This window comes from Megascapheus bottae, chromosome 24, assembly GCF_031878675.1.
Source record: "Megascapheus bottae isolate mThoBot1 chromosome 24, mThoBot2.hap1, whole genome shotgun sequence".
Classification (NCBI taxonomy): Eukaryota; Metazoa; Chordata; class Mammalia; order Rodentia; family Geomyidae; genus Megascapheus; species Megascapheus bottae.
In genome coordinates, this window is record NC_143532.1 from 8,051,049 (window position 1) to 8,074,923 (window position 23,875).

Here is a 23,875-nt window from a genome sequence, read left to right on the forward strand (position 1 = left end):
CACAGCAATGGCTTAAACTATATAAACTTTAAACTTCTTTGGGTAAAATTTAACTCTTCAATAGGAAAGCTGAAGGACAGGTAGGAAAGAAAAAGAAAACCTAAAAGGTGTTTGCCAGTTTCTTCTCATTGTAATTCACTTCCTGTTCTAGACTACTTTTTGTTCCATCTACTAGGTTTAAATGGTAAGATTTTTGTGAACCTGCAGATGAAAAATTAAAAAAATGTCCCTCCCCCATCTCCTCTAAGGAGGAGTCTGAGCTACTGGTCAGCCAGGCTACATCTATGACTTAAATCTGTATGTCTTTCTCATCCCACTCAACGTCTCTCCCTTATTTAACTTGAAGCCAGTGTCTGTATCTTTAAAGGCAGCTGAAGATGCACTGAAGTGCTGTCTTCCCAGCACTGCCATAGAATAAATAAATCCTCTTTTTCTGCCCTTCAGGGACAAGTGGCCATAACTAACTTGGGACTCCTGGACTTTGAATCTGGGATCTGGAAAACTCAGGTTTATCATGCTCCTCAAATGTTAGCCTCCTGATTGTCTAGGCTTACAAGTGTTAAGCCTATTACTAAACCATAGTTTTCCAAGCATTTTTTAATACAGTGTACCCCTACAGATAAAGAGACTTTGTTTTAATTCTTATACTTTCCCCCAGAAATTGTTGTATGCTTATTCCCTATCTCTTGACTTTCGTTTGAGTCTTTCTCATGTCATGTTACTTAATTGAGCCTTAAATGACAAGTCTAATTATTTTAGATCTTAAGATGTAAAAGGGTCTTATAAATTATTCTAACTCATGTTTTAAATTTGGAATTTATTATATTTCATGGGCCACAATAACACATTGAGTTTTTGGCATTTTCTATCAACTGTCTGTGCCAGCAGAAAACTTGCCATATGGCAGGACTGCTGCTGTACTGGGAAACCCACACAGTGTGGAGACATTGCCTGGTGTGAAGCAGAGTCACTGGTCCCATATGCTTATCTTGCTAAAGCTGACATATTGACCAGGTTGTATTAGGAGTCCAGCACATCTCTGTAACTTATCAGTTGAGTAATTCAGTTTTCTGCTCTCAGCTTCATTCGGCTATATTATGAAATATTACTTGGAATTTCGTGAAATCTTTTACCTAACGCTGTGGAAAGCTGCCTATTGTGGTTTCTGCTGACCTTGTGTAGCACCTTCTGTAATACCAGCCTCACATCTTCTGCTACCTTCTGCCCTGTTCTAGATCTCACTCAAAGATGTAGTCATCAATAGAGTACAATTTGAAAGCATAGGAGGCCCTGAGGTCCCGTGTAGTGGTTTTACTCATGATTGTGAATATGCCCAGGAAGTTGTTCAATATCATATGACCATTGCCAGAAGACCTAGACTGCCCTCTGGCAAAAAAGGCTTATCCTGGATAGAGTCTGAGCCTTTCCCTCCAAACTTCGTGGTCAGAAAGCTGCTCAAGCAAGTTCACTGCCTGCCTGAGCTTACAGTCTAGACCTAGAGGTAGAGAATTTTTCTTCCCTCCTCCTCCTCATCTTGCTCCTCCTCCTGCTGCTGCTGCTGTTGCCAGTCCTGGGGCTTGAACTCAGCACCCAGGCACTGTCTTTGGATACTTTTTGCTTAAGGCTAGTGCTCTGCACTTGAGCCACAGTGCCATCTCTGCCTTTTTTTTTTTTTTTTTTTGGCCAGTCCTGGGCTTGAGCTCAGGGCCTGAGCACTGTCCTTGGACTTTTCTCAAGGCTAGAGCTCTCTACCACTTGAGCCTCAGCACCACTTCCAGCTTCTTTCTATGTATGTGGTACCGAGGAATCGAACCCCGGTCTTCGTGCATGCTAGGCAAGCACTCTACCACTAGGCCAAACTCCCAGCCCCCACCTCTGCCTTTTTCTGTGTATGTGGTAGCAAGGAATCAAATCCAGGGCTTTGTGCATGGTAGGCAACACTTTACCACTAGGCCATACTCCTAGTCCTAGAGAATTTTTTTTTAACTGCCTATGTATTTAAAGTTGCTAAGTATTCTGTCAGTATAGCCAGAGAGTTTCAGATAGATACTGCTGTAATTTTTATACAGATTAAATTTTTCTCTTTTAATCACAGCCCAGATTCAAGGCATTTTTATGGTAGATGATAGTACGACTGATTAAGTGCTCCCAAATTTTAGTATAAGTTAACTGGTAAAGTAGTATTTGACATTAACAATTTTATAGTCTTACCCAGCAGGTTACTTTCTTCATTATCCCCCAAAATGAAAAAGTTGAATATAAAAAGTTGAATTTTTGTAAGTGTAAACTGTAGTTGTAAGGCAATACATAGATGTAAAATACTGTTGTGTTGGATTTATTTTGGTGGCAATACTTCTGTAAGCTAAATCTGCATAATCTTGAATTCTAAAGCAAATGGATAGTCATCTTTGGGGAAACAATCTGCACTTGTTCTTTTTTTGTCAGTAGTGGAATTTGAACTCAGAGCCTCACTGTCTCACTTTGCTTTTTTGCTCAAAGCTGATGGTTTACCACTTGACTCATTCCTTTACTTTGGGCATTTTACTGGTTAATTGGACTTAAAAGCTTGTGAATTTTTCCCCACCTGTCTTTGAACCAAGATTCTCAGGTCTTAGCTTCCTGAATGCTAGGATTATAAGCATGAGCCACTAGTGCCTAGCTAAAGGAAAAAAAAAATGCTGATTGGGCCGGAATAAGGCCCTAAGACGTAAGTTATGAATTTGATTTTCCTTACTCTGGAAAAAATTTTTTTTCCAAGCCGAAAAGACTGGGTTTATCTGATTAGATAGCAATTGCATTATCTTTCTTTTTCTTTGAAGGCAGGTTTTTTGGACCTTGTTAGTAAATGAATTGTTAATGTGGCTAGTTTTCTGGGTTCTTAAAGAGTTCCCAGAAGAATCTTAGTTTTGCAGCAGAATGTTCCTAATGAGAAGGTGGGTTCAAGTTGTTACCTTCAAAGTTTTGTGAGGACATAAAAGATATAGAATATTGGCTTTCCCCCACCTCCCCTGCACTCAGGGCCTCCTGTTTACCAGGTTGATCTGAGCCACCAGGCCCGGCCACGTAATTTAGTATTGGGTGCATAAACGAAAGAACTTCCTGTTAAGTCTGTTTCTCTATTGATTTTTTTTTTTTTTGCCAGTCCTGGGGCTTGAACTCAGGGCCTGGGCACTGTCCTTGGGCTTTCTCAAGGGTAATGCTCTACCATTTGAGCCACAGCACCACTTCCAGCTTTTCTTTGTATGTAGTACCGAGGAATCGAACCCAGGTCTTCATGCATGCTAGCTAGGCAAGCACACTACCTCTAGGCAACACTCCCAGCCCCTAAATACTTATTTTTAAATTCCACATTTCAGACTTTATATGAAGTTATGGAAAGAACCTCAATCAGTATTCAACCATTGGGATTGTGGCAGCAGAAAAAATACATGGAAATAGAAAAGTTTGTATTAGTTTCAAGACAGTCTTAGCCTCGTAAAGCCTATTCATCAATCCTGTGTGAAGAAATCTGTTCTAGTCCATATCCTGCTTTTAGGAATGTGGAGAGGTTGTATGATGAATGTAAAGTCACATAGCTTCTATAGCTGATTAGTAGTCTATTAAGTATATTTGGGGATGGGGCAGTAGGAATAGGATCTTCCTATGTTACCCAGGCTGTCCTGGCATTTAGGATTCTCTTGTCTCAGCCTCCCCAGTGCTACCAGGCAATGTTATTTTTTCTGGCAATCTATCCCTTTCCTTACAATTAACTCTAATCTTATAGAACTTAGTAAAATCAGTGATTCCAGTTTTGGTAGTACCAGACTAGGAAAGTAGTAAAGTACAAAAATAGCTAAAACATTTGAGTCCTTAAAAGCAAAGTCACTTATTATTTAAGGCATTTCCCCAACCCAAATTTATCTAATTATCATTTTCTTATCTGGACTGCCAGCCATAGGATTTATCTTGTAACTGTCAGACTATCGTTTCTCTGTAGTTGACTGTCTTTATTTGCAGAATCGGAATGAGTTCCATTTATCTTACTGTCTTGTGTGAAATAAATTTACTGTCTAGCTCAGTTAAATGGCAGCTTATCCATTACATCTATCACATCCTTCATGGGGTTAGGCTAGTACTACTTTTGCTATTTCATTCACATTAACGCAGTTTCTTCTCTGTAGTCACTAATGCATTAGAGGGCAATTGTTTTTTCAGTGAGTAAACACTTGATATAAGGACCTTTCTTGTAAAGTCCAGATTCTTATCTCCAGAGTGAAAGAAGCTGCTAGTTACTTTGTGAGGCTCTGCTTAGGCTAGCCAGGAGCCTGCCTGCATCTTGCTCTGATTTGAAGGGTAAAGCTGTTGAGTTATGATTCAGAAACTGATTTCACCTGTCTTGTTATTTGAAAAAAAATATGTATATCTTCAGTAGGCATATATTTATGCCAGTATTATATCTGTTTTAAAATACATTAAAATGTAAAATTAAAGGCTCATCTTTTTATTGGGAAAAATGATTAGAAGCTTCATTTTATTCCTAAGCTCTAGGGGATTCATACTATTTCCTCATGTGAAAAATAACTCTTCCTCTTTGGAGATCATTTGGGAAAAAAAATATTTTTTTTCAAGTTCTGAGGCTTGAACTCAGGGCATGGGGCACTGACCTTGGACACTTTTTGCTCAAGGCTTTTTCTTTTTTCTTTTTTAATAATTTTTTATTGTGATTAATAGAAGGGTTACATTATATTCACCAGATAGAAGGTGCATAACTTCACAAACATTGATACTCTTTCTCATGACATGGTCCCCATTTCCCTCTCTCCCTCCCCCCCTCAAGGCTTTTTCAATGAGTCTGGTATCAAGGAATCAAACCCAGAGCTTCGTGCATGCTAGGCCAGCACTCTACCATTAGGCCAAACTCCCAGCCACTGATCTGTTTTTTTTTTTGTTGTTGTTTGTTTGTTTCTTGTTTTTTGTGGGTTATGGTGCTTGAACTCTGGGCCTGGAGTGCTGTCCCTGACAGCTCTAGGCTACTGTTTTACCCCGGAGCCACAGCCCACTTCCCCTTTTCTAGTGATTAATTGGAGATAAGAGTCTCACATTCCTTAGTGCCTAGGTTGGCTTTGAATCCTCAGATCTCATAGTTAGGCTTACAGGTGTGAGGTACCGCCCCTCGGGCAGATCTGTTCTTATTGAATAGCTCAGGCTGGCCTCAAACATATGATTTTCTGCCTCATCTGGCAGTGCCCATCTGCTTGTTCTTAGAGATCATTCTTTGAAGTAAGTCTTTAAGCCTACTGTAAGCTCCCTTACTTGATTAGTGGACTTCACTATTTTATCTACACTACTTAGATTGTAAACTAGCTGAGATTCAACACTGGATTAAAAAAATCTTTAGTTTTGGTCCAGTGCTACTCTGGTGGTTGGGATCTAAGTATTGTGGTTTGATAATCTTATCTCCAGTTAACCAGAAAAAAGCTAGAATTGGAGCTGTGGCAAATGGTAGAGTATCAGCCTTGAGCAAAAAAGCTCAGAGACTTGCAAAGCTCTAGTTCAAGCCCTAGGACCAGAAACAAAACAAAACAAAAAAAGAAGTATCTAGTGACAACACCCAATAGCAGATAAAACCTAGTCCCTTTTTTTTTTTTGGTGGGTCTTCAGGTTTGGACTCTGGGCCTGTGAATCTGCCCTTGAGCTCTTTTCTGCTCAAGGTGAGCTCTTGCTACTGCCCTAACCTGGGAGCCTCTGCCTCTCTCTGTTTTCTAGTGATTAATTGGAGATAAAATTCTCACGTTCTTTAGTGCAGGGGCTGGCTTTGGACTGCGATCCTCAAAGCTCAGCCTCCAGAGTGGGATTACAGGCGTGAGCCACTGGCCTGACTTGAATCTAGTCCCCTTTCTTTCACCATAGAATTAAAAGTACATTTCATTTTTGCTGTTGTTGTTGTTGGTGGTGGTGGTGGTGTGTGTGTGGTTGTGGTGGTAGTGGTTGTAAGGAAAATGGAGGAGAATGAAAAGGAATAGGCTGGACTTGATTGTCAACTGGCGACGACTGTTTATTGAGGAACAGTGAGGGAGCGCAGGCCTTCCCGTGGGATTGGAGGTTGTGATAGGGACTGGATTTGGGGGTAGGTTTATATAGGGCTTAACAAGGAAGCAAAAATTAGAAAATGGATTTTGGTCTCTTGGGGGTCCTGGGTAATGTCCTTGACCAGGCCCACAATGGAATGCTCCACCTTGGGTGGCTATTTTCCCTGGGGATCAAGGTCAGAATGACCCGCCTACAGGCCAGCACATGAGTTTGCATCTGGTGCTTTGCTTGATCTTGTGGAGTAAGACAGGACTCAATCCTTCATCTTCCATCTTTAGATACATAAAAGATTGCGTCTAGAGGAAAGAGGCCAATCCTTCAGTGGTAGTGATGTTTCTGAGAATTGAACTTAAGTATCTGGGACTACAGAATGCAGTATCATGCCCAATTTGTGTTTTTGTTGTTGTTTTGGGTGTGTGTGTGTGTGTGTGTGTGTGTGTGTGTATTTGTGTGCTATATGTACTAGTATTGGAGCTTGAATTTAGAGCCTCACACTGCTGCTCAGCTTGCTTGCTCATGGCTTGTACTCTGCTCCTTTAGCCATGCCTCCAATCTGTCCTTTTGTTTATTGATTGAAGATTTTCTTGTCCAGGCTGGCTTTGATTCCCGCAGGTCTCTGCCTCCTGTGTAGCATTGTAAGTGTGAAACACCAGTGAATGGCCTAGCTTGTTGTTGTTGTTTTTGCCTTTGGACTTTCTCAAGCTCTACCACTTGAATCGCAACACCATTTCCAGCTTTTTTTCTATGTATGTGGTACCAAGGAATTGAACCTGGGTCTTTGTGCAAGCTAAGCAAGTACTGTGTTTCCCATTGGCCAAACTCCGGGCCCCCCAACTTGTTTTTTAGTGTCATTGAGTTCTGCCTGAGCTGTCCTTGAAGCATGATCTTCCTATATCTACCCACCAGATTTGCTGAGATTATACGTTTGTACCATCATGTCCAGCTTCCATAAATATTTTTTTAAGGTGGTGTTTCAATCTCTTTTCAATAAGGATACTTGTGCTATGCCTGACCATGTTAACTTTCATGTCCATATTATACTATCCATTGGGGAGAATACTCTTATTTGTACTTTTCTGGTACATTTCTCTACAGCAATCTAACAGATCTATAGTTCCATCTTCTTCCTTGCATTGGAGAAACATATTTGGTTGAATATTCAGATTTCTAGTTTGGAGTTTATTTTGGTAGTGTTTGAAAACTTGAGAAGTTGTTTTTTTTTGCTTTTTGTTTTGGGTTAAACATCATCTCTCTTTTTTTCCCCCCTTCTAGCCTGAAAATGAAATTTCTTCAGACTGTAATCATGTAAGTAAGGATTTTCTGTAACTCACCATATGTGCTTCATAAATATGATGACAGATTTTGTTATGCTTATCCTGTTGTTCCAGGAAGCTTTATGCTTTTTTTTTCATTCTCTTTCATCTTAAAATGATTAACCTTGTTTAAAGACCATGGTAAACTCTACAAATACCCCTTTGTTTTAGAAACTGTTGGGTCTGCCAAATATTTATGTATTTAAGTTTTTGTTCGTTAGTACTAACTACTATATGAAAAGAATTGCTTATCAAATTGACAGTTTTAAAATACACTTTAGATGCCAATCATAAGCCATAGATTGTTTTGTTTTTTCATTCAGTTTTTTATTTTTTATTTTTTTGTGGGTTTATATGCTTACACTGGGGCTTGAAGCCTCACATTCACACTTTGCTTTTTTGATGAAGTCTGCCACTCTGTCCTTTGAGCCATAGCTACACTTCTGGCTTTTTCCTTGTTAATTGGAGATATGACTCTCATGGACTTTTTTGCCTTGCTGGCTTTGAATCCTGATCCTTATTAGATCTCAGCTACCTACCTGAGTAGCTTCAGTTCTAGGCATGAGCCACACTGCACTCAGTTCTCAGATTTCTTTGGGGGGGGGGTGAGTCATAGGGCTTGAACACTAGGCCTTCACATGGTCTCTGAGCTCTTCAGCTCAAGGCTACTGTCTTATTCCTTGATCCACAGTCCCACTTCTCTTTTTCTAGTGATTATTAGATAAGAGTCTCTCTGCTTTTAGTGCCCAGGCTGACTTTAAACCGAGGTCTTCAGATCCCAGCATCTTGAGTAGCTAAGATTACAGGTATGAGTTACTGCACCCGGCTTCCAGATAATTTTTACCTGAACAACTGGAGTTCCAACGATTCTTTCTTTGCATTTAATTTGCTTAGGCAGCTCACAGAACTTGGAACACATTTGTCAGTTTCCTATAAAAAGATATTACAGCTGGGAATGTGGCTTAGTGGTAGAATGCTTGCCTGGCATTCATGAAACCCTGGGTTCGATTCCTCAGTACCACGTAAACAGAAAAGGCCAGAAGTGGAACTGTGGCTTAAGTGGTAGAGTGCTAATTTTGAGCCAGAGAAGCTCAAGGGCAGTGCCCAGGCTTTGAGTTCAAGTCCCAGAACTAGCCAAAAAAGAAAAAAAAATGACAAAAAATTCAGATAAAGCTGGGCATGGTGCTGTGGTTCATGCCTGTTATCCTGGCTACTCAAGAGGCTGAGATATGAGGATACTGGTTCAAAAGCTAGCCTGGACACTGAAGAACATGAGACTCTTATCTCCAATTAACCACTAAAAAAACAAGAAGTGGGGCTGTGGCTGTAGTGGTAGGGTGGTAGCCTTGAGCTGAGGAGCTCAGGGACAACACCCAGGCCCAGGGGTAGGGCGGTAGTCTTGAGCTGAAGAGAAGAGATCAGGGACAGTGACCAGGTCCAGAGTCCAAGCCCCAGGATTGACCCCCCCCTCCGCAAAAAAAATGTTTAGTGAAGCATATGTATGATTCTAATTTAATTTTTGTCTGTATATTTTTCTTATATTAATGTGTTAACATTTAATCTTTTGTTATTGGGCATGTAAATGTGCTTTATGCAACTTTAATAGTTGGCTTTTGTCTTTTATAGTAACCACTAATAATAAATTTCTTTTTCTTACTGGAAAGTTTTGTTTTTGCTGTTCAAAAAACATTTTTTTTTCCTGCTTGACTCTAGCTGTTGTGGAATTACAAACTGAACCTGACTACTGACCCCAAATTTGAATCTGTGGCTAGAGAAGTTTGCAAGTCAACCATATCTGAGGTAGGTTATAAACAGATATTTTGTTATTTAGAAGAGAAAATTATATCTGTTGGCTATACCCCTTATTAAGATACATTTGTATCTGAGTCATTTGACTCAGTTACTTTTCTTGGAATTTGCATCTTTCTTGGTTGAGAGATTGGAAGGGGGTGTAATTAGACTTCTTTTGTTAGTACCCACCTACACTTGTTTGTAATGAGATACTGGTGATTGATACAGTTTGAAATCAGGTCCTGTTGGTCCCTAAACATCAAGTGCAGCTGCTGAGGTCCTGAGGACTTCTTCATATTCTCTATAACCTTCTGGGTCTGAGACAATCAAAATCCATACCATCACCAATATGTTTATAAACTGTCCTAAATGTTTTAGCTCTGCAGTTGGAGCTACTGAACTACAGGGTAGGGTACTTAGTGGTAAAACGATTGACTTTGTTTATATATATTTTTATATATGTAAAGCTAAAAACAGTAAATGAGAACATATAGTACTATTCAGGTAATAATGGGGAACATTTTTGAATTATTTTTCTTGTATTAGGTAAACCATAAATTATTTTCATGAAAATTGTGGTATTTGACATTGCTTTTTTGTTTTGAGGACTTTTTTTGTGTGGGGGGGGTATATGACAGTCCTTGGGCTTTAACAAGACTTGTTCATGGCTAGCATTCTGCCACTTGGCAGAATTTCCACTTTTGGGTGCATAATTGGAGTCTCAAGAGCTTTCCAACCTGGACTAGCTTTGAACTATGATACTCAGATCTCAGTGTTCTGAATAGCTAGGATAATAGCTGTGAGCAACCAATGTTAGCATTGAGGATTTTTTTTTTTTTTTACATACTGAGTATAAGAAATAGGAAAAAAGTGGCCGGGAGTTTGGCCTAGTGGTAGAGTGCTTGCCTAGCATGCACGAAGGCCCGGGTTTGATTCCTCGGTACCACATATGTAGCAAAAAGCCAGAAGTGGTGTTGTGTCTCAAGTGGTAGAGCCCTAGCCTTGAGAAAATCCAGGGACAGTGCTCAGGCCCTGAGCCCAAGCCCAGGACTGGCAAAAAAAAAAAAAAAAAGAAAGAAAAAAAAAGTTTCTGGGCCAGGAGTTTGGCCTAGTGGTAGACTGCTTGCCTAGCATGCAGGAAGACCCAGGTTTGATTCTTTGGTACCACATGCATAACAAAAAAGCCAGAAATAGTGCTGTGGCTCAAGTGATAGAGCTCTAGCCTTGAGAAAGCCCAAGGACAGTGCTCATTCCCTGAGCTCAAGGCCTAGGACTGGCAAAGTCAGGGCCAGTTTCTCTACATTTCTTAAGAAAGATCCTGACCTATGGGGGATCCTGACTGCATATCCTTGGTCCCTTCTCCAAGCACCTTATCCTTCAAGAACTTCTGTGTGTTTAGCTATCTACAAGCTTTCCAACTCTGTAGATTCTAGGCTTTTATGAAGACTTCATTCCATTCCGTATCTAACGCTGAACTGGATAGGGAAACACTGCAGTTCTGTCTGCATCAACATTCTTCCCATCAGGATATGGGTTAGAACCCCTGTGGGAATGAGAAAGGCCATAGTATCCTTAGAGAAGGGTAAGTAAGAGAATTTAATAGCCAACTCCAGTATATATAAACAGACTATTTATTCATGTTTTCTTGGCCTGCCCCAGGGAATAGAAATTCTAGTTTCTATATAGACTTCCTTGTGGAGAATGTTAGAAGTTGGGAACCATGAATAAAATCTAGAATATGTCTTCATTCTATCACCAGATGCCACTTTTTTTTTTTTTTGCCAGTCCTAGTGCTTGAACTCAGGGCCTGAGCACTGTCCTTGGGCTTTTTCAAGGCTAGATCTCTACCACTTGAGCCACAGCACCATCTTCGTCTTTTTCTGTGTACGTGGTACCAAGGAATCAAACCCAGGTCTTTGTGCATGCTGGACAAGCATTCTACCACTAGGCCAAACTCCCGGCCCACTTTTTTTTCTTAAGCCACCACTGATGTTTGAACTTAGGGTCTATGCTCCTTCAGCTTGCTTATTCTGTTGGTGCTCTACCACTTGAACCACACTTGGTGGTTATTTTGGAGATATAGTCTCATGGATTTTTCTGCCCTAGCTGACTCCAAACCGTGATCCTCCAGACCTCAGTCTCCCGACTGTTGTGAGCCACGAGCACCTGGCTTTGTTTTTTTAAATTTTTTTACTGAATGTAGTTCTAAATGTTTTCCATTTTGTATTCCAACCAGATCCATAGGAAATCAAAAGAAAAATAACATTTTTTTCTTCACAGTGGTTTATTATAAGCACAACGTATTTGTGTATAAAGCAGTCACTTTCTTTTGAACAGATTAAAGAATGTGCCGATGAACCAGTTGGAAAAGGATACTTGGTTTCCTGCTTGGTGGATCACCGGGGCAACATCACTGAATATCAGTGCCATCAATACATTACCAAGATGACAGCCATCATTTTCAGTGATTACCGATTAATCTGTGGCTTCATGGATGACTGCAAAAATGACATCAACATTTTGAAATGTGGCAGCATTCGGCTTGGGGAAAAGGTATCTACAATGCTTTCACCAAAGGGGTTCTATGCCCTTGGTAAATGAAAACCATTGACAAACATAATAATTTGGCACTAGAGGTGACCTCCTAGTTGAAGTTAAACAAAACTTGCCAAAGCATCCCTAAAACTAGTTGTTTTATGAGTGCATTTCAAGTACTTATTAACACAATGTTTCTGTACTATACAGAAAAGTAGAGCAATTCATATCATTTAAGAGAAGGGTTAGCCAGGCGCCAGTGGCTCATGCCTGTAATAATCCTAGGTACTCAGGAGGCTGAGATCCGAGGATCGTGGTTCAAAGCCAGCCTGGGTACAATAGTTCCTTAGACTCTTATCTCCAGTTAACTACCCCAAAACCAGAAGTGGCACTGTGGCTCAAGTCGTAGAGCTCAGGAACGGGACCTAGGCCCAGAGTTAAAAAAAAAGTGTTATTCTTAACATATTACCTATAATACACTTTTGACAAAGAAGAGATCTAAGCTCTCTGATCCTCATATATCTTACTATAACTGTAAAAAAATGATTTGGCAAGCCTGCCTGCCTGCCTGCCTTCCTTCCTTCCTTCCTTCCTTCCTTCCTTCCTTCCTTCCTTCCTGGCTCAAACTTGGGCTTTTTCTTCAAGGCTAGAGCTCTACCATGAGCCATAGCACCATATCTGGCTTTTCTATGTATGTGGTACTGAGGAATTGAACCTAGGTCTTCATGTATGCTAGGCAAGCACGCTACCACTAGGCTAAACTCTTGGTCCCAATTTTTTTTTTTTTTTGCCATTTGTAGGGCTTGAACTCAGGGCTTAGTTGCTGTCCTGAGCTTCTCTGTGCTCAAGGCTAACGCTCTACCACTTGAGCCACAGAGCCACTAAGCACAGTTTTTTTGGAGGAACATGATAAAAATGTCTCTTAACATCAGAGGAAAAGTTAGATAAATTTACAGATGTGTGAAAGATGTGTCAAGTATATGACTGGGCACCACTGGCTCATGCCTGTAATCCTACCTACTTAAGAGGCTGAGAGATCTGGGGAGGATCACAGTTCAAAGCCAGCCTGCGCAGGAAAGTCCATGACACTCTCATCTCCTATTAACCACCAGAAAACCTGAAGTGATGCTATAGCTCAAGTGATGCAAAACTGATCCCTTGCAAAATTGTTTAGGTACTACGTCCAGGCCTGGAGTTCAAGCCCACGTCCACCACTACCAACAATAAAAGGATGGTAGTATATTTTCAATTTTCTTAGCAAATTAAAAGTTTTTTCTAGAGCATGTAATGGTGGCCTGCAGATAATTGAAAATTTGTAAGTTTTGTTATATTTAGGCATCCTATATATTTTGGAATATTTCCTACTAATTTACTTAATGTAGTTCATACTACTTTGATTTGATTTTACAGCAAAAGGAATTTTCATAGAACTTTGACATTTGCATACAAATTTCTTCTATTTATCACCATCACAGCTTTCGATTGAATGGACATTGCTTCCTGTGCCCCAAATGAACACCTAACTTTATTTTCCCACAGTTTCTCTATAGAATGTCTTGTTTCATATGTGTGAATGAACTTGGCCAACTACAGTCCTTCCCCCATCCTTTTACACAAATATGAACTGTGTCTACTATAGATTCTCATGAGCGCTGGAGATCTGATACTGAAGTCATACTATATTCCTATTTATTGTATTCTCCAATGTGAATTCTTTCATGTCTTTTAAGGCAACAGGAATGATTTCTCACATTACTCACACAAGTAGAGTTTTACTCCACTGATACCCTTTTATGAAATTGAAGGGTATTAGGATCAGTGAAATTTTTCCCACAACACTGATATTCATAGACTTTCTCTCTATAGAGTGAAATCTTTCATATATCTAGATATAACTATGAAAACTAAAAGCTTTTTCTTACACTGTATATATGAAAGAATTTCTTCCACTCGAAAACTGGAAGTGGCACTGTGGTTCAAGTGGTAGAATACTAACCTTGAGCTGAAGAGTTCAGGGTCAACACCCAGGCCCAGAATTGAAACCCCATGACTGACCAAAATAACAGTAACAATAACAACAACAACAACAATAATAGTATCTTTAAATATTTAATCTTTGGTTACATCTTCAAAACAATTATAAAGCCTAAACACACAGGGCAAGGGCCATTCATTTCATGGAAATTATTTCCTTATTATATCGTGCTAGGAATAAAGGCTAAACTTGGAACGTTGACTAGGATGCTATTATTTTTAACCTCCTTTTGATGCTTCATAACAAAGATACTTAATATGATCAACAGGTCTGTTTTTAAATTTTAATTCATTTTATTTTAACCCTTGAGCCACAGTGCCACTTCCGGTTTTCTGGTAGTTAATTGAAGATAAGAGTCTCACAGCCTTTGTAGTGCCCAGGCTGGCTGTGAACTGTGATCCTCAGCTTTCAGCCTCCTGAGTAGCTAGGATTACAGGCATGAGCCACTGCGCCCAGTGATTGGCAGATCTTAATGATGAAAAGGTCCAAGTACTTTTTCTTTTTTTTTTTTTTTTTTTGCCAGTCCTGGGCTTGAGCTCAGGGGCTGAGCACTGTCCTTGGACTTTCTCAAGGCTAGAGCTCTACCACTTGAGCCTCAGCACCACTTCCGGTTTTTATCTATGTATGTGGTACCAAGGAGTCGAACCCGGGTCTTCATGCATGCTAAGCAAGCACTTTAACCACTAGGCCAAACTCCCCGCCTTCAAGTACTTTTTCATTCTTTCAGGTAAAAATATGATCCTGTAAACTGAAAAACAGTAAGCTTTTATGAACTTCTAAAATTCAGAATAGGAGTTTTTTTTTTGGGGGGGGGGGTTACGGGCTTGAACTCTTGGCCTGGGTCCTGTCCCTGAGCTCTTCAGCTCATGGCTATTGCCCTAACACTTGAGCCATAGCACCACTTCTGGTTTTCTGGCAGTTAATTGGAGATGAGTCTCACAGACTTTAGAGCCTGGGCTGGCTTTGAACTGTGGTCCTCAGATCTCAGCCTCCTGAGTACCTAAGATTACAGTGTGAACCACCAGCACCTGGCAGGACATTGTTTTATAATACAATATAATGTTCATAGTGCCTACTTGCAATAGTGGTCCCATAAGTTTCTATTCACATCGTTACCAGTTTATTTCTTTTACAGAATGTAAAAATGAGTAGACCCTGTCTAAGCTGGTACTTACAAATTAGGAAGAAAATAATGTTTATTTGAAACTCAGGAAGTGAATGTTTTAAACTATTAATACCCTTGTTTTAGGATGCACACTCACAAGGTGAGGTGGTATCATGCTTGGAGAAAGGACTGGTGAAGGAAGCAGAAGAAAAAGAACCCAAGACTCAAGTGTCTGAACTCTGCAAGAAAGCCATTCTTCGGGTGGCTGAGCTATCTTCGGATGACTTTCATTTAGACCGGCATTTATATTTTTCTTGCCGAGATGATCGGGAGCGCTTTTGTGAAAATGTGAGTCACCTAAGAAACTGCTTTTCTTTTCTTCCCTTTTCTTCCTGTTTTCAATCTCTCTCCCTCTCCTTTTCTCTCTCCCCCCCCCCCCCTTCTCTTTATGGGTCATAGGGCTTGATCTCAGCCTGTGTGCTGTCCCTGAGCTCTTCAGTTCAAAGTTCCACCCTACCCTGGAGCCAAGCCCCATTTTCTAGAGGTTAATTGGAGATAAGAGTCTCAGGTCCTTTTGTGCCTGGGCTGGCTTTGAACCTTGATCCTTAGATCTCAGCCTTCTGAGCTGGATTACAGACATGAGCCACCTGCCTGGCTCTTCTTTTTCTTTTTTTGCTAGTCCTGGGGCTTAAACTGTGGGCCTGGGTGCTGTCAAGGCTAGTGTTCTACCACTTGAACTGAGCTACAACACCACTACTGGCTTTTTCTGTGTGTATGGTACCAAGGAATTAAACCCAGGGCTTCATGCATGCTAGGCAAGCACTCTATCACTAGGTCAAACTCCTGGCCCCAATTGAACACTTTTTGAATGTTATTTATGAGAATCTTCCTTTAGCAGGGTAAAATCAACAGTATACAATACCTGAGTATACTTGTGTGTTAGGCAAGTAGTCCACCACCACTGAGCTATGCCCTCAACTTCCATAGATGGTTTTAGCTGGCATGAAATAAAATAGTCTTCATTTTGAGGGGACTGAGAGTTACTTGTGTGCACTTCCTCATGTTTTTAATTAAAAGCGTGGATTATAAGAGTTTTATTGATTTTAGCAAAGTTGTAAGAAAAGAAGCTCACTAAATATTTCCCTTGGCAGGGGGCTGGGAGTTTGGCCTAATGGTAGAGTGCTTGCCTAGCATACACAAAGACCCGGGTTCAATTCCTCAGTACCACATACATAGAAAAAAAAAGCTGGAAGTAGTATTGAGGCTCAAGTGGTAGAGCTCTAGCCTTGAGAAAGTCTAAGGACAGTGCTCAGGCCCTGAGCTCAAGCCCTGGACTGGCAAAAAAATAAAATAAAATTAAGTTAAATATATAGCATAATTACTTACTTGTAATAATAATGTGTGTGTTCTATCTTACAGACACAGGCTGGTGAAGGCAGAGTATATAAGTGCCTCTTTAACCATAAATTTGAAGAATCTATGAGCGAAAAGGTATTTCTTTGAAATGAATATTTGTTTGTTAGAGTTTCACAGCCCATTTCCTTTATAGGTATTCTGTAGTATCCATAGAGGATACTGGATGCCGAAATCTCAAAATCCTCAAATCCCTTTATTTAAAAGATGTAATATTTGCATATAACCTGTGCACAATCTCCTGTGTACTTATATGTGTGTGTACTGTGTGTGTGCATGTAATATGCCAGTACTGGGACTTAAACTCAAGTCTCATCCTTGCTTAGATTTCATGTTCACTGTTGGCACCTTATTGCTTGAGTCACGATGGCATTTTGCTGGTTAATTGAAGATGGAATCTCTTGACCCTTTCTGCCTAGTCAGGCTTCAAACTGATCCTCAGATATCAGCTTCTTGAATCACTAAATTTACAAATTTTTCTGAGTACTTCCAAGTTATCCCTGAATGACTTCTAAGTCCCTAAATATAAGTAGTATAATTGTATAAATAGTAATTGTACTATATTGCATAGACATGACAAGAAAAACTTCTCTACATATTTAATATAGACACAGTTTTTTTTCCTCTGATAGTTTCATTCTGAGAATTTTTAGGGCTGACTATATGAAAATATGAATTATTACTATGAGACTCTACTTGTCTCAGAATCCCATGTAAACTGCTGAGCCATTTGAGTATTCTTGCATTCTGAGTATTTTTATTCTTTTTCTTCAGTGTCGAGAAGCACTAACAACCCGCCAAAAGCTCATTGCCCAGGATTATAAAGTCAGTTATTCATTGGCCAAATCCTGTAAGAGTGACCTGAAGAAATACCGGTGCAATGTAGAAAACCTTCCTCGTTCCCGAGAAGCGAGGCTCTCCTACCTTCTAATGTGCCTTGAGTCAGCGGTACACAGAGGTGAGAGTTCTTTCTTCCTTTCCCTTTCTCTTCTGCTTTCCTCTTCTGTTTGGATTCATACTCTAAGGCTTTTTTGTACCTACAAATATCAGTTTCCTCCTGTATTTGCTCTTCTGAACATTTTTAATGTTTAAAATATAAATTGTGTTGCATTTTTAGATGAGTGATGTAAATGGTTTAGCACATGAACTTTTAGATAGCTTTATCACTGACTAGATAACCACTTTTTATGTTTGGTTTTGTTATTGTTTTGATTCTTTAAAGTTTTCCCTGTTGGTATTTACAACTGAACCGGGGGGTGGGGGGTGGGGGGGAGTGTTAGTGTGATATTTGAAGAGTTCATTTTTCACAAGCATTAACTATGTCAACACATAAGGTTTCATTTGTAGCTTTGTGGCCAGATTCTGCTTAGCATGTGTGATATGCACGTGTATATATGCATGCATGTGTGTATATATGCATGCATGTGCGTACATATACTCAAGAACACACAGCCACTTCCATTGCAAGAATATATATTACTAATTTAAGAGTTTGCAATCTGTACAATGTTCAACACTGTCCAGATAAGCCTGAATCTCCAGAGTCTAAACCTGCTTTATGCAACTAAAACTTTTGCCAAATTCTAAGCTTTTCATTCTAGTTATAAGCATTAATGGCATAATGTCTATACTAGACTAAAACATTCTTTTAAAACGTAGTGATTTCTGGTACTCCAGATCAATCTTCATAACATAGAAATTACATCCTAACTTAGGGCGCCAAGTAAGCAGTGAGTGCCAGGGGGAGATGTTAGATTACCGGCGCATGCTGATGGAAGACTTCTCTCTGAGCCCTGAGATCATCCTGAGCTGTCGTGGGGAGATTGAGCACCACTGTTCTGGATTGCATCGGAAAGGTCGAACCCTGCACTGTCTGATGAAAGTAGTTCGGGGGGAAAAAGGGAACCTTGGAATGAACTGTCAGCAGGCGGTAAGGAAAAACTTCTCCTGTGTCTTTGACTATCATATGTTTTCAGTTAAGGAGTCTGTTCCCAATACTTCCTTGATTTCTTTGGATTATTTCTGCATTTCAATGAACATTAGGTACTAAAGATGAGACAAGAATATTGTTTCTTTGGTCATATCTAAGAATGTGGAATTAGCTTTAGAATGAAGGTTTGAGTTCATAAAAGAGCTATATAGAGAAATGTATTGCTTTACCTAACTATATTTGCATTTGCTGGAGTAACTGGAGAATTGCCAACTTGCTAAGTTGGTTTTACTGAACTGAGAATCAAGTAAATAAACTAAACAAATAAATCAGTAAAGGTCCCTCACCAAAAGAGAATTTGCCCCTTCCCCCCATTCTTTTGTGGGTCATGCGCCACAAAACAAAACAAAAAAAACCATACAACCTCTGGGCCTGGGCTCTGTTCCTGAGCTCATCAGCTCAAGGCTACTGCCCTCCCTACCCAGGAGCCACGGCCCCACTTCCTGTTTTCTAGTGATTATTCTCAGGAACCTTAGTGCCCAGGAAGGCTTTTTTTTTTTTTTGGTGGGTTGTGGGGCTTGAACTCGGCCTGGGTGCTGCCCCTGAGCTCTTCAGCTCAAGGCTACCACCCTACCCTTGAGCCAAGCCCCACTTTTCTAGAGGTTAATTGGAGATAAGAGTCTCAGGTCCTTTTGGGCCTGGGCTGGCTTTGAACCTTGATCCTCAGATCTCAGCCTTCAGAGTAGCTAGGATTACAGGCATTAGCCACCTCTCCCAGCTTGCCTTTCTTACTAATTTGATTTGGCTGAGGCTGAGAGTTAGAGTGAACTGAAATTTCTAAGAATTTCTTCTTATTACTAATATCTATCGCAGACTGAAGATGAGAATGACATCTTGTCATTTTCAGTATTGTACCATCTTTTCTTAGTTCAACCAGAGCAACTATGTGAAAGGGTCTTTTCTTCCCACACTCCCAGGCCTTGTGGAAGAATTAGCCCACATTTTTGAGAAAGCAGTTATTCTTGCTCTAGCATTCATAAGCAAGTGGAATAATTGCAGGTTAATTAGGTGATATGAAGTTGACCGAATATGTATATCATGTATCTGTTTCATTATCACTGTCCATGGTAGTATTGTTTTTACAGAAACGTGCAGCAGAGCACCCTGTATAAGGGACGTTCTTTAGAAAACAATTTAGTTTTATTTATTATATCCTGAAGTGAAAGGTTGCAGTTTAACTCTAAATGAATTTTAGGGAGCCACAATCAGTCCTTTCGTCATTGGCATTTTTCTGAAAACCAGAGCATTACTTGAAATTTATTTTCCTGCTATCATGTAATTATCAGAATTTTACAGTCTGAAACACAGATGTCTATAGACGGAGTAAAATTTCATCTGCTCTTTAATTGTTCACTCAGAGTTAGTATTATGCATAGTTAATATGTATATATCTCCAGAAAAGAGAATGTAGCCTCCTCTCCATGGCAGCAGGTCTGACTAGAAAGAAAACTGGTCCCTACTGTGATTTGAGTTCGTTGCGTTGGAGTTCTTAAGGAGGAGTCTTCGCTGGCCATTGTCCTAACGAACTTCTGTACCAGTGAATGCACTTGGCTAAGACTAAGACTCAGGAGCTATCCTGGCCCAAAGGGAAGTCAAAGAAAAAGAAAACAACTTCAAAAAAACCTGTCTTTTCACTCATCCTACAACTTTCATAAACTGTTCAGGAAAATAAAAAGATAGTGGAAAGTGGGAGAAAAACAGCCTCCTGAGTGTCAAACAACAAAAAACATCCCAACCAATTCTTTTTTTTTTTTTGGTATGTTAGTCCTGTGGCTTGAACTCAGGACTGGGAGCTATTCCTGGGGCTTTTTTCCTTCAAATCTTGTGCTCAAACTTGAGCCACAGCTCCACTTCAATTTTCTGAGGGTTCATCGGAGATAAAAATCTCGTGGACTTTCCTGCCCAGGTTGACTTTAAGCCCCGCTCCTCAGATCTCAGACTTCTGAATAGCTAGGATAATAGACCTGAGCCACTGGTACCTGGCCAAGTATTCTTGTTCCTAATTGTTTCTTCAAATTAAATGAAATCTTTCACAATTGGTTTTAATAAATCACACAGTTACTTTATACCAGTATCGTTAGATTTCTCTTGGCTCTCCATTCATCTCTATCTTGGCCTGGAGTGTCAGGTTTAATACTCTGATTTAGGAGTAGGCAGAAAAAGGGCAGCCTTCTTAATCACACTATTTTGCAGCTATTCAGTGATGTTTTAGAAGTGTAAATAAGCCACTTATCTCCATAATGACATAAGCAGAAAACTTTGAAACAGGGTGGAGAAACCAATAGGAAACAAGAAGTTTGGCCAGTAACAGTTGTTCTACCTTGTGAAAAGTGCATTGTGTACTGCACCAGTCTGAGGGACAGATCTCTTTTCTGCAAGCTAAGTGTCTTCTTTCTTAATTTTTTTAAAACTTCAGCTCAAAACACTGATACATCTTAATTTTTTAAACTCCAGCTTCAAACACTGATACAGGAGACTGATCCTGGTGCAGATTACCGTATTGATAGAGCTTTGAACGAAGCTTGTGAATCTGTAATACAGACAGCCTGCAAACATATACGTTCTGGAGACCCAATGTAAGTTCTTTTTATTTGTAACATTATTTATATTGTACCTTCTAAAAAGATTTTTAATCAGTGTATTAATTGTACAAGGTGATGATGTGTGACAACTCCATCCATCCAATATACTAACTTCATCTCTCTTCTCTCTTCTCTCCCTCACTCTTTCCCTCCCCTCCAGTCTTGTGCTTGCTTTTTTTGCTTGCTTGGCTGGCTCTGTACCACTTGAGTGCTAGGCCAGCCTTTTGCTGATTATTTTGGAGATAAAGTCTTATGGATTGATCTTGTAAATTTTATCCTCCTAAGCAGCTAGGTTTACTCCTCCCTAAAAAAACTTCAGCTGCTTTCTTTTTTCTTTCTTTCTTTTTCTCTCTCTCTCATTTCTTTTTTCTTCTTTTTTTGTTTTGTTCTTGTGGTGGGGCTTGAACTCTATACCTGGGTACTGTCCCTGAGCTGTACAGCTCAAGGCTACCACTCTACCCTTTGAGCCACAATTCCACTTCTGGTTTTCTGGCCGTTAATTGGAAATAAGAGTCTCATGAACTCATGACTTTCCTGCCCGGGCTAGTTTTGAACCGAGATCCTCAGATCTCAGTCTCCTGAGAGCTAGAATTACAGGTATGAGCCGCTGGTGCCCAGCTTTCAGCAGGTTTCATTGCTCTATTTTTATGCATTTATATAAAATATTTCCACCTTGTTCATCTTTATTTACCTTTCCTCCTCCTGCTAGTACTCCAACCCCATATTGTAGTTTAGCTTGCAGCCCAGTGAACATTCTGTTGAGTGGCTTAACTCTTGACTATAAAGTGTTTGTTGGTTGGCTGATTATGGGGCTTGCACTTAAGCACTGAGTTACCAAAAAAATAAATAAATAAAGTTTTGTTGACTCGGAACACCATACTAATTAGAATTTGGACTTCTGATCTGCAGCCTCTGTGATGTAGAGGCACCTAGCTTTTTTTTTTTTTTTTTTTTTTTTTTTGCCAGTCCTGGGCTTGAGCTCAGGGCCTGAGCACTGTCCTTGGACTTTCTCAAGGCTAGAGCTCTACCACTTAAGAGAGGCACCTAGCTTTTTGGTGATGTTTGGTGACAGTGACTGGGTATGTATGAGTCTATTCAGTAGGTCATTGAATAACTTCCGTAATGGAAATGATGTAAGGTAGACAAACATTCAGGCTAATACATGGTATGTACTGCATGTACATTGTACATTGACTACATGATAGTCATTAGAAAATATTTATAATTGAAACCAAAAACAAATTTTGTAGAGGGTGCTATTATGGACCATTGAATATTGGAGTTGCATTTAACATTAAGGAAAGCTGAATAAATGCCCTGATGACATACTTGATTCTTCTGTATTAATTTTATTCCATGTGATGTGAAAAGTTTTCAAACCAGATTGCAAGTTTTTAGGTCTGCAAATTTTTTTTTCTACATATGTGGTACCAAGGAATTGAACCCGGGTTCTCGTGCATGCTAGGCAAATCCTCTACCACTAGGCCAAACTCCCGGCTCCTAGTCTGCAAATATTTTTGTAGCTGGCATTCACCAATAATAAAATGAACACAGTCCAGATATATCATCTACTGCTATTCATGCTGTAGAAGAGAATGAAAAGTAGCATTCTTTTGGGGTGTAGTACATATCTCTCACCCCAGCTGCTCAGGAAATAGGGATCCAGAAGATCTTGATTGGGCCATCCATCGCTGGCAAAAGATTTATAAAACCTCTACCTTAACAAAGAAGGATTAGTTATCCCAGCTAGAATCTCAGCTGTGTGGGTAGATTATATAAGACCTTTATCAAAGATAGGTAAAAAGTACAAGGCTAGATTGGTAGTTTTGCCTAGTGGTAGAGTGCTTACCTAGCATACACTAAGACTGGGGTTTGATTCCTTGGTACCACATACATAGAAAAAGCTGGCAGTGGTGCTATGGCTCAAGTGGTAGAGCTCTAGCCTTGAGAAAGCCCAAGGACAGTGCTCAGGCCCTGAGTTTAAGCCCCAGGACTGGTTAAAAAAAAAAAAAAGGTACAAGGCCATATCTAAAACATAAAAGTGTACATGCTAAAGTAGTTGTAAAAAGATAAGAGCTGGGCAGGGAGTGTGGCCGAGTGGTAGAGTGCTTGCCTAATTTGCACAAAGCCCTGGGTTCGAGTCCTTGGTACCAAATACACAGAAAAAAAGAGCCAGAAGTGGTGCTATGGCCCAACTGGTAGAGCTCTTGTCTTGAGAAAGCCCAATGACAGTGCCCAGACCCTGAGTTCAAGCCCCAGGATTGGCCAGGAAAAAAAACAAAAACAAAAAAACCTAGTTGGATAAATGTGAAAATGAACAGGATAATACTTTATAATAAAGATTTTTCTTGGTAACATAATTGCATTATATTAGGTTCTTATTTCTTGGCAAAAATGTGCAAGATTATTCACTAATGGAATGTTGAGTTGAGATTTGCTTCAAAATATCAAGAATGGGCATAGAGTAAAAACAAACTGCCACAGGCTCAAAGCTATAGAAAGGGAACATAGCCAGTATATCATTCTGTAGTGTGTGTTGGAAATGGTTTTTTATTGTAAGTAGTTTAAGGCAACTTTACACAAATCTGTGAACTCTTAAGTTCTAAGTACAAAGTGGCTCTAAAGTTGATAGAATATGTAATCACTGTCAGGTCCAGTTAGTTTGAAGGATTCTCAGAAAATATTGCCCCAGGAAAATAGCTGTCTTACAATTTACCTCTTTTATGCCTAGGATTCTCTCGTGTCTGATGGAACATTTATATACAGAAAAGATGGTGGAAGATTGTGAACATCGTCTCCTAGAGCTGCAGTATTTCATCTCCCGGGATTGGAAGTGAGTATATGAAGCAAACATAAGGCATTGCCTAAGCCTGTTTTGTTTAATCAGTATCATTGGGGTGGTAGGGGTAGTGTTCTTTGTCCATTTTTATTCTGGGAATTAAACCCAGATTCACACTATTACTGAACTATACCACCATTACTACCTGAGTAATTTAAAATAATCATTAGAGAATTCTTTTCAAATCATGAGATAACTAACAA

At 39.8% G+C, this 23,875-nt stretch overlaps 1 protein-coding gene across 1 annotated transcript in view; it reads left to right on the forward strand.

Moving 5' to 3' along the window:
* The window catches only part of Glg1 (golgi glycoprotein 1), a 72,064-nt gene that overhangs the window by 14,797 nt on the left and 33,392 nt on the right, over nt 1-23,875 (forward strand). Inside the window, exons 2-10 of the mRNA XM_090357281.1 lie at nt 7,342-7,374; nt 9,096-9,182; nt 11,511-11,726; nt 14,993-15,196; nt 16,268-16,339; nt 17,036-17,219; nt 17,977-18,191; nt 20,706-20,827; nt 23,565-23,666. Coding sequence (XP_090213407.1) covers nt 7,342-7,374; nt 9,096-9,182; nt 11,511-11,726; nt 14,993-15,196; nt 16,268-16,339; nt 17,036-17,219; nt 17,977-18,191; nt 20,706-20,827; nt 23,565-23,666 — 1,235 coding nt within the window. The remainder of the gene's footprint in view (nt 1-7,341; nt 7,375-9,095; nt 9,183-11,510; nt 11,727-14,992; nt 15,197-16,267; nt 16,340-17,035; nt 17,220-17,976; nt 18,192-20,705; nt 20,828-23,564; nt 23,667-23,875) is intronic.